Source organism: Engraulis encrasicolus, chromosome 1 (assembly GCF_034702125.1).
Source record: "Engraulis encrasicolus isolate BLACKSEA-1 chromosome 1, IST_EnEncr_1.0, whole genome shotgun sequence".
NCBI classification, from domain to species: domain Eukaryota; kingdom Metazoa; phylum Chordata; class Actinopteri; order Clupeiformes; family Engraulidae; genus Engraulis; species Engraulis encrasicolus.
The window spans coordinates 14,734,278-14,750,827 of NC_085857.1; the positions used below are offsets into that span (position 1 = coordinate 14,734,278).

The 16,550-nt window shown below is 42.9% G+C and overlaps 1 protein-coding gene across 1 annotated transcript in view; it reads left to right on the forward strand.

Moving 5' to 3' along the window:
• LOC134448182 (egl nine homolog 1-like) overlaps window positions 1-13,690 on the forward strand; it is a 72,425-nt gene extending 58,735 nt beyond the window's left edge. The window contains exons 3-5 of the mRNA XM_063197920.1: window positions 9,318-9,454; window positions 11,372-11,439; window positions 13,518-13,690. Coding sequence (XP_063053990.1) covers window positions 9,318-9,454; window positions 11,372-11,439; window positions 13,518-13,573 — 261 coding nt within the window. The 3' untranslated portion in view covers window positions 13,574-13,690. The remainder of the gene's footprint in view (window positions 1-9,317; window positions 9,455-11,371; window positions 11,440-13,517) is intronic.
• The last annotated feature ends 2,860 nt before the right edge of the window (window positions 13,691-16,550 follow it).

Sequence of the window (16,550 nt, forward strand, 5' to 3'; positions counted from 1 at the left end):
ACTAGATTAGAACATGCGACCTTTCACTGACTCCCTAACCATTTGTCTACAATAGGGGTGTAAATGATAATAATAAGTGTATCGATGCATCGATCCGATGGCTGGGGATCTAATCGCATCGTATCGTGAGGCATTCTTAAGTATCGAAAATAATCAAACCGCTGGCCCCTGCCCAATGCTCTAGTTCCATAACGTAGTAGAAGTGGAGAAGTAATTGGAAAAAATCTAATGCAATGGCATCGTATCGTGGTGCATTATTAAGTATCAAAAATAATGTAATCGCGTTGAATAATAAGATATCGATATTGAATTGTATCGTCATGGAGGCTGTGATTTACGCCCCTAACCATTTGTCCACGGCTGCTGGACCATGTCTGACAAAATATTTTCTGCCACCAGGCCAAAGCCACCCTGTTCATTTGTGGACAGGGTCTAATAATATTGTACAACATTGAAAAGACAAAGAAATGCAGAGCTATTTTTGTTGGACCCAGCTATCTTTAACACGTCTGGGGCTTACACAGCAGCACCGATGGGCATATGTTTTCCTTAGTGTCCACTATCCACATACAAAATATGGAACAAACCACTACGTACGGCACCCGATACTGCTCCTTATACTCATACTCGTACTCGTCAAACACTTGCCGATACCAGGAACGATACTGCTATTACACAGAACAATGCAAAATCTTGTCACGTTCTGTGGACTTGAAAGCAGCATGGAAAAAAGTACCTCCTCATTCATTTACTAACATTTAAATCTACATGGAAATGGACAATAAAAATATCACGGGTGGAAAAAAACAAGGCCAAGCATTTATTTTCATTGTATTTTGGTGGTAAAAGGTATCGGTATCAGTACTCAGTATCGGCAAGTACACACATTAATGTACTCATACTTGTATCGGTTTTCAAAAAAGTGGTATCGGTGCATCCCTACATACGTTTCAATGTGTTGCATTTAAAACAGAGATCTTAGGTCTTTGGGATATGAGGCATGGGTCGGGAAAACAAAACAAAAAAACCCACAAAAACAACAGTCATGGCAGCGGGTCCAAATAACAAGTGGCTGGTTGCCAACTCTGTGTATATGCATGGGAAGGGAGGGAAATAATGGCAGAGGAGTGTCTGAGTCTTGAGTTTTGATTGGGTGGGTGTTGTATGCCAAGGGCTGGTGCCAGTAAGTTTGTGTGTGTGTGTGTGTGCGCGTGTGCGTGCGTGTGTGCGTGCATGCACACAATGTGCATATGTAAGGTGGGTGTGGGGGGATTGTGAGAGCTAAGTGGATTAATTCACAGTTGTTTACTGAAGGATATTTTCCACCGGCTCCGCCACTCCTCCTCCGCCCTCCACGTCCACTGTCAAGGCAGCCGACTCAGTCTGGTCCGGTCACGGCCTAATCAGCTTGTGTGGGCGGCTGCTTGAAGCCCACTGGAGTGTGGAGAGGGCTGAGCAGTATTCGGCTGGGGTGATGAAGGTGGGGGATTATGGTCAGGCAGCCAAGGCCCAAGTTAATTTCATTATCTAGCAGAGTGCTACGCAACGTATTGAACAACACGCTGATCTTCCTTCTTGAATACCAGTGGAGTGTAGAGAGAGAGGAAAAGGGCTCTATGTACTAGCCTGTTTAAATCTCTTTGATACTTGATCTGACCAAGAGCATAAAAATTAACATTTCCCAAATAGCATGGTTGACCCACCTCCCTTGGTTTGCTAATGGTTGTTTGATTCCGACAAAGCGGGAGGAGTTCCCCGATTTTTCGGGATGGTGATGAGGCGCTAAGTTGAAAATTCAAGGGACCCCATCAACATTGCTTTTTCACTGGAAATTCTGTTGTATTTTATTTTAACGTCAGGGACTACAGACGCAAACTAGCCTAAGGCTAAATCTGGTACAGTGCATGAAATGGAAACATTTATGTTTTAATTGTACATGGTACCAATCAACTGGATTGAATTGAATTGAATTGAATTGAATTGAATTGAATTGAATTGAATTGAAAAATGGTCTATATACAACCTTGAAGAAGGCACCAAGCACCGAAGTTCAAAATGCATGTAGTAGTTGGGCCACCTGAATTTTGAACTTGCTGCTTTGAGGGCCTTTGACGGCATGATCACCTCTGTTGAATTACATTGCTTTCTCACTAAAGGCCTGCTCTACCAGGCCCTGCCAACCGAAAGGGAACTCGCCTGCCATGCGGCTGGCCCAGGTTCGATTCCCGCCCTGGGTCCTTTGCCGACCCCTCCCCGTCTCACTCCCAATTCGCTTCCTGTCCACCTCTCACAGTGTCCTATCAAATAAAATCGAAGACGACTCAAAAAAAGAGACCTGTGTCGTGCCCAATCGAAAAGCAAGTCGCGCTGTGTCGAGCTGTAGGTCTACCAGAAAACCGGCAGTGGAAAAGAGCCTATAGTCAAAAACAACCTGTTGGGAAAATAGGACTTGATTGTGCACTATGTCTGATCCATTTACATAAAAGACTTTCAAGAAGTGAATTAGCACAAAGACAGACACAGACAAACACAAACAAGCTGACTGACTTGGACTGGTCTGGTCGGGTCTGGGGGCTAATCAGCTTGTGTGGACGGCTGCTTGAAACCCAACGGAGTGTGGAGAGGAGAGGGCTGAGCACTATTTGGCTGGGGTGGTGAAGGTGGGGATTATGGTATGGTAGCCAAACACATCAAACAACATTCGTATTTCCCTTTGGTAAACAACTGTCAAATCAGTCGAGTCAGTCTGGTCAGGCCTGGGGGCTAATCAGCTTGTGTGGACGGCTGCTTGAAACCCAACGGAGTGTGGAGAGGAGAGGGCTGAGCAGTATTCAGCTTGGGTGGTGAAGGTGGGGATTATGGTGGGACAGCCAAGGCCCCAGTTCATTTCATTATCTGGCAGATTGATGGAACTCAGGTAGCCTAACACATCGAGCAACATTCAGAGTTTCCTGCTCTGCGTACAGCCCTTCCACAAAGGTGGCAAGCCCCTCAAAACACCAAGGTCAAAATCCATTGGTTTCTCACTAGGGATGCACCGATACTGGTATCGGTATCGGCACCCGATACTGCTCATTATACTCGTACTCGTACTCGTCAAACACTTGCCGATACCAGCTATGAGTACTACTATTACTCAAAACAATGCAAAATATCGTCATGTTCTTTGGACTTGAAAGCAGCATGGAAAAAAGTGCCACCTCATACATTTAATAACATTTAAATCTACATGGAAATGGACAAAGATGCGTTCACTTATTGCTTATTGGTGTAAATTAATGAATACAATTCAATGTAACACGAAAAATGGCAGCGAAGATCGTGTTTTGGGCGTGTTAAAGAATGCGCTTCAGATGGACAGACCAACGGACGGACATACCCTCTTATAGAGATGCTAGGACGCATCTAAAAACTGTTGAAAAGTCCTGTGTGTGTGTACAGGAGATACTGTTGCATCTGCAGCCTTCATCAAAATTGGGAGAGTGGGCACGTCGGTATGCTTAAGCAGGCTTGGTGTTATCCTCACAGGCCTGTATTATTCATACAATTATTCCTGCTACTACAATGTCTACTTAAGCTACTACTACTACTAGAGGTGCACCGAAATGAAAATTTGTGGTCGAAACCGAAACCGACTAATAATTAATCACTTGGCCGAATACCGAAACTGAAACCGAATATTACAATTCAGTCAAAAGTTATCAAAAGTTAGGTTTTTCACTTTTTTTTAAATATTGCTTGAATCTATACTTTACAATAAATGTTTTGACATGTTTTTGAAAGAAAATAAATGTGTATTTGAAGTCTTCAAATGTTTAATGAATGCCTATTTTCAATTCATTTTCTATTCGGCCTCCGATTCGGCCACTCAATTGGCTTTTGGCCGAAAACTGAAAGTGCCTTTTGGGTTTGCGTTTTCGGCCGAATATTTTCTGCGGCCGAAATTTCGGTGTACTTCTAACTACTACTGCTGCTGCTGCTGCTACTACTATTGCTATTACTACTTAGTTACTGCTGCTGCACCTCCAGGCTTCATCAAAGATGTGAGGGTGGGCACGTATGCATGACTAAGCAGGCTTTGTGTTATCCTCACAAACCTGTCTGACTACCCTTCTTGTGCATCTACTGAGACGTTTGTTGACGATGTCCGTTTAGACTCAGTAACCCTCTTAGCTTGTTTACAGTATGTTTCAGACATGGTAATCAGTGAACTAAGCTTTTTTTTACCTGCTGCACACAGGTGAGCTATTCTAGGGCAGTCTGCAGCAGGGTGAGACGACTATGTTTATGTCTTGAGATCTGGGAGGAGACAAACCACAGCTATTCCTGGTTTTGAAACTTAGGGTGGGAATGTGAGAGAGAGACCGAGACACTGCTCCAATCAAAAATACTAAAGAAGAGGCTCAGAATGACTGTGATTGAATGATCAAAAGCTGTAATATCTGCATGCATTTTATTTGAGGAACATCATTATTACAATCAGTATTGTTATTAATGCATGAGCAAAATAAAATGCCTCATAAAATGAGTGAAGCAAAAATCGATTAATCAATTAACGATAATCAATTCTTCCGTGGACGAATCGATTCATTGAATTGTTGGCTGTAGTGTGAGAAACATTAAGAAAGCGAGGAGATATGAGCGAGACAGGCATGATGATTAGTAGTGTTGCACCGATACCGATACCAGTATCGGCCGGGGCCCCGATACTGCACTAAAATGGTGGTATCGGTATCGGCCGATACCAACAAATAGGGCACCGATACCATTTAAGCTTACAGATGCTCGTATGACTCTTAAACACAGCCTTGAACTTAGTTATTTTATATCATAGGTATTTAAAAGGTATAAAAAGTTCTACTGGAGTAGGCAGCAGCCTGACAAAGCCATAATAGCAATGATGTTACATCCAAGTAGTAGCCTATATAACTTTTCATATATATACATTTCAAACAGAGTAGTATCGGTATCGGCCGATACTGCACAGTCGGGTATCGGGTATCGGTATCGGGGCCAAAAAATGGTATCGGTGCAACACTAATAATCAGTAGTGGTTTCAACAACAATCAATTTGGTAATGCATTGCCAAATGCCATAATTGATTGGGGCATATATTTGTTTTGAATTTTCAATAACTTCTGTGGGCATTTCCAGAGCAAATGAACTTCAAATCAAAGCACTTTAAAGCAGAACTTCTTGCTTTCAGCAGAAATGTAATGCATTGCAATGCATCGTACAATCGAGTCATGCACACCATTTAAGTCCCAAAGAAAGATAAATCGGAATGATATCGAGATGTGACAACAGACGGTGAGAGAACGAAAGAGGGAGTTGTACTACAACTGTGCCTTCCTTACTCAACAACAACAACAGGGAGAGGGAGAGGCAGGCAGAGGTGTGATCGTACAAATCCTCAATGGCATGTTCTCAATGACATTCCACGGCAGGCTGCCAACAGCGGATTAAAAGTATGTTTTTGTAGCGTAGCATTCAGACCGCCAATCATGTTACAGTATGACTTTCAGCAGCCAATGATGGTTAAGTGTGGGGTTTCTTAGTGTAGCATTGAGGCAACCAATGATGTTTATGTATGTTTTTTTTCTTATTTCCCCCAAGCGTAGCGTTTAAGAAGCCAATGGTGGTTTAGTGTGTTTCTTAGCGTACACACAGTCATTCAGTTTTCCACATGCCGCTACGGATTCATTTCCTTGAATGAATGGAATGAGTAATCCCTGTAAGAATACTGCTCTTATGGAATAATGGCCTTAGAGCTGACTAAAACTTGTCTAGACTGCTGTTTGTGTATACACACACCCACTTACATGCGCGTGCACACATATTTACACATGCGCACACACGCACTTACACGTGCGCGCACACACACGTGCACGTGCGTGTTTGTGCACGCGTGTGTGTTTCTGTGCGTGTAAGTGTGTGTGCGCGCGTGTGTAATGTGCGCACATGCGTAAGTGTGTGTGGTGCCTATGCATTAAAAGGTAAAAAGTTTTTAATATATAGGGCTGTTTGCAAAGTTGTATTTGTCTTTATTCGCTGTGGTATAGAAGTCCTTTATTTAACCTGACATCTGTAAACAACCGACCCGGATTTTTATATAACTTGGTGTGCGTCTTTGTGACTTAAATTGGTGGACATGATTAAGTAATGAATGGATAGTGTGTCCTGCCCTCTTAATTAAAGCCATTAGTCCGTTTCCCCCTTAAAGGGACACTGTGTGAGATTTTTTGTTGTTTATTTCCAGAATTCATGCTGCCCATTCACTTGTTCACATGTTCCTTTTTCATGAATAATTACCACCACCATCAAATTCTAAGTATTCATTATGACTGAAAAAATTGCGCTATTCATACATGAAAAGGGGGATCTTCTCCATTGTGCGACATTTTGAATTTCCTAAAATAGCCATTTTTAGCTGCAAAGATGACTGTACTTGGACCATACTAGTTAATATTTGTTTATTACTTAGTAAACTTTTCATGTAAAGATCAAATTTGGCAATAGGGAGCCTAGTTTCAATGAGCAGCATAGTTGCAGTACCCTTTTTGACCATTTCCTGCACAGTGTCCCTTTAAAGCTCTCCAATGCAGCTTTGGGATGTAAACAGAGCCGTACGCACCAACTCCATAGCGGCCTCTAGTGGTTCTCCCGAAATTTTGCATTGAACGAAATTACATTACTGACATTGACGTCGAGAACTCGAGATAATGTTTGAATCTCTTTTGTAATAGCGCCCTTCCTTGCAGTCAGCTCTCCACTTCTAAGAGGCTTTTTCAATGTTCCTATGTGCGATTCTCCCCCTTGTCCATGATTTGTCTGCTTCATCTTTTACACAAGTGCAATCGTGTTTTGCACTTCCCTACACGATGGATATTTGATCCATTTTGGCTATCATAGATGACACGACTCTTGGTCAAGGTCTCACATGTCGTTTCCTGTGAGAGGTCTGGTACCGTAGTTGCAAGGCATGCAGGGTTGCCGGATGAGATAGATTTCCAGCCCAAAAAAATGCTCAAAACCTGCTGCGAAGCACTAAATCTTGCCCAATTTGCCCTAAATTCTATTGATTTCTATGGCCATGAATGTGCAGAAAAAACACTCAAATGCACTTTTTATCCATTTGTACCCGCAGACAGCCATCCTAAACAGCCCAATTGGGCGGGAAACAGCACAATGTGGCAACACTGATGGCATGGTCCCATGAACTGTAGTTGGCTTTAGTTTAGCTACAATGATGCTGATGATCGCTTCTCCTCCTTTTACGTGTCTGCCACACACATACACACACACACACACACACACACACACACCTCTCTCTCTCCAACCTACATCCACTTATTCTCCCTGACCTTCCCCTACTGGCTATAGGTGCCAGCATTGTACATTGTGCACAAAGTGTGCTAAAGGATTGTGGCTGGTGGCAATGTGTGTGTGTGTGTGTGTGTGTGTGTGTGTGTGTGTGTGTGTGTGTGTGTGTGTGTGTGTGTGTGTGTGTGTGTGAGAACAGGATCGTTTGTTTCGGCGGCATCTTCCCCTGGGCCTACAACACTTACCTTGGGATTCGCACGCAAACCCTAACTTGACAAAGAGTTACATACACACACACACGCGCACACACACACACACACACACACACACACACACACCACACACGTACACACACACACACACACACACACACACACACACACACACACACACACACACACACACACACACACACACACACACACACAGGGCCTTATATAAATGAGTGCCGACCGTGCCGTGCCCTGTTGCTTCTTTATTTTTAGGAGCCCGTTTTTGCCCCGTGGGCAGGAAAAGGCATCGGTGTGTGCGTGCGTGCGTGTGTGTGCGCTTTCACTGCACACCTCCCTTGACATTCCTTTTTGTTTGTGTGTTACTGTGTCCTGGACATTTGAACGTATGTTTTGTGAAATGTCCTGGTGTGTGTGTGCAGTACAGTACAGTACAATATGTGAATGTAAGTTTCTTGAGATGTGTGTTTCTCCTAGTGTGCGTGTGTGTGTCTGTGTATGATGCCTGTTGCGTGTGTGTCTCTTGAATATGTGAACATGTGGTATGTGTGAGATCCCTGCTTTGTGTGTGCGTGCATGCATGCGTCAGAAGGTCTGCGCGTGTGTACTTATGCATTTGAATAGAACATGTGTTTGTTGAGATGCCGTGCGTGCGGTTCATTGCATTGTTATGTGTAGTTTTAACAAGTTGGCACACCCCCATGTAGAATTGTGAACTGTTAGAGTAGGCTAGAACATGGGCCTGATGTGATGATGTTAGCTGTAGCCAGGGCCGGATTAAGATGATATGATATGGGGCCCCTGGACAATAGTTTGCAGCAGGCCCCCACAGAAGACCTATGACGCAATAATAACATTTGGTAGACAGCCTCATGATTCTGAGCCAGGAATGAGCACTAACAAAATTGAAAACTCAACGGCAGACTTAATTTTTCAATTCCGCGTTTTGTCACAGTTATCGATATTTGACTTTACTAAGCTTAACACTTGTTAACACTTTACTTGACGCCGGTGTCATAACCATGTCATTACAGTGTCATAATAGTGTCATAATAGTGTGTATGTGTCATAAACATTATGTCCATGCCATAAACATTTTATGACTGTTGCAACAGTCATAAAATGTTTATGACATGGACATTTCATGGCCAGTTTATGACCTATGACTGTGTCATGACACTATTATGACACTGTAATGACATGCCAATTATCCCATTTTTGAGCCCCTCTTGCAGGTGGGAGTCTAAAGTGGAACTATTCCAAATTAAGCAGTGAAGTTACCACATTGTTGGCCTTTTGTGTTCTTTCACATTACCTTACATTGACCAAACTGTGTGTGTGCGTGTGCGTGCGTGAGTGAGGGCTGCAAATAGCCGGCCTAAATAAGAAAAAAGCAAAGCAGCTAGCTTAGTATTTCTCACTTTCTGCAGTTATAGGCAGTTTGCATATATGGAGAAGTCGATGCCACTTGTATGCTTGAAGAGGCTGTAGACCACTGTCATTTTGGTATTTGTGTAAAAGACACATAACTGCTTCTTTGGGGCGCTTTATTGTTTTCTCAATAATTATTGGTCCTCCCAAATAAACTAATCAGTGTGTGTGTGTGTGTGTGTGTGTGTGTGTGTGTGTGTGTGTGTGTGTGTGTGTGTGTGTGTGTGTGTGTGTGTGTGTGTGTGTGTGTGTGTGTGTGTGTGTGTGTGTGTGTGTGTGTGTGTGTGTGTGTGTGTGTGTGTGTGTGTGTGTGTGTGTGTGTGTGTTTCCCAGGATCACGGAGGCCTATTACGTATTTTCCCGGAGGGCAAAGCTCAGTTTGCCGACATCGAGCCCAAGTTTGACAGACTCCTCTTCTTCTGGTCGGACAGGCGGAACCCACACGAAGTGCAGCCGGCCTACGCTACTAGGTGTGTGTGCTCACATCTACACACACACACACACACACACACACGGACATGGACACACACACACACACACACGGACACATGGACACACACACACACACACACACACACACACACACGGACATGGACACACACATGGACACACACGGACATGGACACACACATGGACACACACACACACACACACACACACGCACGCACACACCGACATGGACACACACACACACACGCACACGCACACACACACGGACATGGACACATACACACACGGACATGGACACACACACACACACACACACACACACGGACATGGACACACACACACGGACATGGACACACACACACACACACACACACACACACACCCACGGACATGGACACACACACACGGACATGGACACACACAGACATGGACACACACACACACACACACATGGACACACATTTTACAAGCACACATGCTACTAACATGCACAACGCACAAAAACACAGACCTACACAAAGTATGCAAAACACACATGCTACGCTACTAAGAGTGTGTGCATGCCACACAAGACCACCGACCAATGTAAAACAGATACACCACAGTAGAAGTTCACACACTGTATAAGACACTAGATATCAAATCATAGTGTAGCCATGCATACTTTTTTACACGCTATTTTATGTTATATTCTTTTGATGGCCTTTATACATACGGCAAGATCAGCATCAGTTTTTCCTGTGTTCTAATTGCTATGTATTGTTCGTGTGGTAAGTGTCGGTGTGTCTGCTCTTTGATATCATTGTTGCGACATATGTTCTAGACTGTTACTTTGTACAGTGTTTTAGGACGATGTTCAGGGTGATGCTGTACTGTTTTAAAATTGAATAGACCTACGCACAACTATGTTAGTAGGTGTGTAGCACAACTGCATAATCGTACCAGCACTACACACGCCACAAGCGTAGATAGACACACTTGCCACAATGCCCACGAACCCCTAACTATGCTACTAGGTGTGTGTTTCTTCATTAACACACACACACACACACACACACACACACACACACACACACACACGCACGCGCACGCTCCAACCGTATCTCACTCATTTCGTGAAGTATTCACGAAAAAAAATGATACATTTTCGTGGTGCATTCACGTTATTTCCCGCCTTTCGTAAAGTCTTCACGAAAATAATAGATTAATTTTCACGCTGCCTATTCATTTGAATTGCCCGACTGTTGCCTAGCGACCCACTAGTTTGATGCCCTTTCGGTAGCCTACCGTCACATGGTAATCAAACATTTCAAACAAGCAATTTAGGGTTAGGTTTAGGGTCAAGGTTAGGGTTAAGATTAGGGTTAGGGTTAGGTTTAGGGTTAAGTAGGGTTAAGGTTAGGGTTAAGGTTAGGGTTAGGTTTAGGTTTAGGGGACATAAGGCGTAAGTACCGAAAGTATCGAATTAGTGAGTCCCGAGTGTATCAGCAGTGTTCTGTCAGCACCCTCTCCCCGCCCCTGCAGACGTTTGGATAGCCATAGCAGCAGTGGGGCAATTCAAGTGAATAGGCAGCGTGAAAATTAATCTATTATTTTCGTGAAGACTTTTCGTGAATGCACCACGAAAATTAATATATTATTTTCGTGAAGACTTTACGAAAGGCGTATGATAGGGCTCCACACACACACACCACGTTTGCACACATGTGCCATGCAAACGCATATGAAGACACACACAATCACACAACTTAGGTTGTCACGGTATGAAAATGTATTTGACCCGTTAAGAAACAATTATGTCATAACAGTGTAGTAAACTTTTCAATGACAATATACATTACAGCGTTCAACAGGTGAATCATGGGGCTACACTCCCGATTGTAGTGATTAACTGACTGCAACCCCACCTTTAATGAGACCGCTTCTCATGTCTGCAGGTATGCCATTACGGTTTGGTATTTCGATGCTGATGAACGGGCTCGAGCTAAAGAGAAATATCTAACGGGTAAGACACACACACACAAACACACACATACACACATACATACACACACACACACACACACACACACACTCACATAAACACACGATTGACTGGTAGGTGGCGGGTTCGAGCTCAGAGTGGCGAACTTCCACAGGTTACCTCAGTTACATGTGCAATGTTATGATGCTGTTTGAACTTGGGTGTGGAAATGTCATCTGGTGCTTATTGAGCCCTTGTTTACATTTTGGATGAACGCCCAATGGAAACATACACGTAAATGAATTGATCAATGATGAAGTCATGAGTATGTGGACCAAAGCTCAGAACAGAATAATCTCCAAGTAATTGATAATGGACTTACTTAGACTCACCGGCCACTACATTAAGAACACCTGTTACAACTGCACATTGAGGCAAATTTCTGATCAGGCAATCACATGGTGGCAACTCAATGCATTTGTGCATGTAGACATGGTCGAGATGATCTGATGCAGTTCAAACCGAGCATCATAATGGGGAAGAAAGGTTATTTAAATGACTTTGAACATGGCATGGCTGTCAAGCCGAAAGGGCTTGATTTGAGTATTTCAGAAAATACTGATCTACTGGGATTTTCACACACAACCATCTCTCGGGTTTACAAAGAATGGTACGAAAAAGAAAAAAAATGCAGTAAAAAGCGATTCTGTGGGCAAAAATGCCTTGTTGATGGCAGGGGTCAGAGGAAAATGGCCAGACTGGTTTGAGCTGATACAAAGGCAACATTTAAGTAAAATGACCACTCATTACAACCGAGGTATGCATAAGAGAATCCCTGATTACACAGCACATCAAATCTTGAGGCAAATAGGCTATAGCAGCAGAAAACCACATTTGGTGCCACTCCTGTCAGCTAAGAACAGGAAAATGAGGCAACAATTTGGACAGGCTCACCATAAACGAGACTAGAAGATTGGAAAAATGTTGCCTGGTCTGATGAGTCTTCATATCTACTGCAACACTCAGGTGGAATGGTCAGAATTTGGCGTCAACAGCATGAAAACATGGGTCAACCCTGCCTTACATCAACGTTTCAGGCTGGGGATATAATGGCATAAGGATATTTTCTTAGCACAATTTGAGCCAATTAGTACCAATTTATCTTTGTTAGAATGCCACAGCCTATCCGAGTATTGTTGCAGGCAGTTCAGGCAGTTTTGAAGGCAAAAGGGGGTCCAACTCAGCATTATAGAGGTGTTCCTATTGAAGTGGCCGTTGAGTGTATGTCAAGACACTAATTTATGTCAAGAACAAGTACTGTAGATTAGGGATGCGCCGATACCACTTTTTTGAAAACCGATACAAGTACGAGTACATTAATGTGTGTACTTGCCGATACCGAGTACCGATACCGATACATTTTGCCACCAAAATACTGTGAAAATAAATGCCTGGCCTTGTTTTTTTCCACCCGTGATATTGTTATGGTCCATTTCCATGTAGATTTAAATGTTAGTAAATGTATGAGGTGGCACTTTTTTCCATGCTGCTTTCAAGTCCACAGAACGTGACAAGATTTTGTATTGTTTTGTGTAATAGCAGTATCGTTCCTGGTATCGGCAAGTGCTTGACGAGTACGAGTATGAGTATAATGAGCAGTATCAAGTGCCGATACCGATACCAGTATCGGTATCAGTGCATCCCTACTGTAGATCGTACATGCTGCTCCCACCCAGCAGTTCAATCTTGTTGTAATGTAGACATGCAGCTTGTTACTGCTGTGGCCTAACCCTTCAGAAAAGCATGCTATTGCTGACCTAAACTATATTATTTTATGTCTATGTGCTTTGCTTTCATGTATTGTAGTTTTTACACAGGTATATTCTGTATCAATGTTTCATATGGCATGCAAGCATACAGCACATGCTTTCTTTATTTCATTCATTCATTCATTCTTGCTTGCTTGCTTTCTTGCTTGTTTGCTTTCTTGCTCGTTTGCTTTCTTGCTTGCTTGCTTGCTTTCTTTCTTGCTTGCTTTCTTTCTTTCTTCCTTTCTTTTAAATATATCAATTCATTCATTAATTGACTTGCTTTTTGTTTTTTTCCGTATCTGTTTCCAGGTGCAGGAGAAAAGGGAGTGAAGGTGGAGTTGAACAAGCCGTCGGATCCCAGCTAACGAGGAGAGACAGCGGAAGAAGAAGAAGAAGAGGAAGGGAGGGACGGAGGGATGGACAGATCTCCCCCTACAAACACACACACACACACACACACACACACACACACACACACACACCATAGAAACACATGGTCACACACACACACACACACACACACACACACACACACACACACACCATAGAAATACATGGCCTCACACACACACACACACACACACACACACACACACACACACACACACACACACACACACACACACACCCCTCAAGACAGTCGCGTCCTGTTGCTCGCGAAGGACAAAAGGACGAGGGGGGAGAAGAAGAGGATGAGCAGGAAAGACAAGGAAGGAAGGATGAAAAAGACTTGTTGCTTTCTTTTAAAAAGGACAATAGAAAAAAAGAAGAAAAAGTGTTTTGTTTTCCTCACCTAATTTGTGTTCGCTCTTTGGCTCGGAGTAAAGACCAGCAGTGGGCTTTTGGGGAACGTTGACCTGCTTTCTTTTTCCTTGACTTTTTTTTGCTTTTCTTTTCATTCATTCTTTGGTTTTGTTTTTAATTTAAAGACAACTTCTAATTGCCTGCTTTATTGTTGTTTGGTTATTTCTGATCTGATTTTTTTTCTCTCCTGTGGCTTCTTTGAGTGAAGAAGAGTGTGCATGGCCCATGAAAGAAACTTGTGCACTTAACACACGCGTGTGTTTGTATGTGTGAGTGTGTGCGACTGTGTGTGTGTGTATGTATGTGTGTGTGTGTGTGCATGTGTGGCAGTTGCTTATCCTCTCTGAAACTCTTGATCCATCTGAACTCAGTTTTATTTTGGGGTTTTACCCCCTCCAACTAATTTAAATTTAACTCTCTCACTGCGCACACGCGCGCACACACACACACGCACGCGCACACACACCACACACACACACACACACGCACGCGCACACACACGCGCACACAAAAACAAACATTTGCACCTGCGCCATATTTCTGCTGCTGTTTGACTGGCCATGTCATAAGATATTATAAGCATGTTGAAAATGCAGAAGGGTACAGTTGGGTTGTTGTGCCCTCTCCGTATTTCCTGTTTTCAGGTTCTAGGTTGCACATGACAACGTGTTACCGGATGATACGTGTATTGTTGACGTCTGCGTTGTCGTCACGGTTCCTAAGTTTTACGGTTTGCTTCGTGAACTAACTTTGTGGACTCTGAACGTTCAAATTTTCAGCGTGGACATGTCAGTTGTTTGGAGACTAGGCGCAGGAACGTAATTCAGCAGGGTCGTGTCAGCGTGAACATGCCATAACATTTCTTTTTACACCATGTGTCACATGCATGCACAACTTTTTATATCACATGCAGGCATACACAGCTAGACAAACAGAGACTTCTCTTCACTCATACACACTCATCTGCACTTACTGTACGCACTCATGCAGTTACACACACACACACACACACACACACACACTGTAAAAGTTGCAGTGTTAATTCAACATTTCGATAGTGAAATTTAGCACTGATGGTGTTTATTGTACTCCATAAGTGTTGACTTAAACGCCACACCATTTACTGTGCACTCTCATGCACATCTGATATTGCAATGAGTTGATTTGAGGTGCTTGCATGCCCCCCTCCTTTTAACTGAATGAGTGTTTTTTTGTTTTTTTTTAATTGCATAATTGCAAGCTGCTTGGAGAATTTTGAGTTGTCTTTTTCTCCATCTCTACAAGAAAAAGTATAAGCTTTTATTTCCCTCCTTTGATTTTTGCTCAGCTGTTTTCTTTCCCCTGTTCTTTCTTTTTTCCCCACCCAAGTGGGTTCTGGTTTTCTCTCAGCGGTTGTTTTTTTGTTTTTCTTGTTTGTTTATTTGTTTGTTTTTGTTTGTTTTCGTTTTCCCGCCTAAAGCGGCAACGTTGCTGGAATCCTGCCCTTGCCAGTGATCAGAATCTCTTGTGTCTGTTGTTGCAGACGTATGTATTTGTCTCCGTTGTCTTAAAAAAGAGAGAGAGAGAGAAAAATACCGGAAATTAAAAAAGAAAACATAAAATACCAAAACTGAACTGACATCTTCTACCTGTCTTGCAGCTCTGGATTTTAAGAAAAAAAGGAAAAAAAATAAACATTTGCAGGTTTTGTAATGTGACAGTGTGTACTGGGTTGTGTTTTTGTGGTGTCTATCGCCATCTGGTGGGTAATGTATGGAAAGGCCAGGGTTTTGCACGTGTGAGTGCGGGGTGTGGCTGTGCTTCTCAGTCATTAAAAAGTGGTGGCAAATGTGAAAGTATTTGTCAGCCACAAGGCGTCCGTTTCTGCTAGATTATCCATGTGTTTTGAAGAAATGATTTTGAAACTTTGAAAGACCCAGAGGTATAGTAGAGTAAAAAGAGAAGCTAAACGGTGCGGAACAAAGTGACCCCTTTTCCTTTTAAGACATGAGATCAAAATTTGTTTATTTTCATAGTAAAACTTAAAGTGTTTATGAAACGAAAACAAACGGTCATTCCCATTAAAGCCTTGTTTTTTTCTGATAGCATCGATGAGACTTTGAACCCAATCATCCTGGAGGAACTTGTGAAAATGGCAACTCAAAGTGTGAATTCTGTGAAATTTGGTGTGACTAATGAGCTGGGCTGTGACATCATAGAGGGGAGTCCCTGGTTTGCTAGTATGGCGATCTGAGAAAACAACACACATTTGATGGACCCACATCTTATAAAGGAACCAAAATTCTGATACAAACATCAGCGTGTCGAAAAACCACACATCCAAAAAAACAGCAGCACAAATCTATTTCAGAGGCACTGATACATCTGCAGAAAGTGACATGTCTGACAGGCGAAGTGACGATTGTTGACATAGCCTGACAGTTCGTTTTGTTTATGGTTACGGTTGCTTAGGACGCTTTGCCATGACCCACAGATGACATGGCGTGTGTATTTGTTGACAAATGGGGGGCATTTTGATTCAATTGCGCGATATAGTGT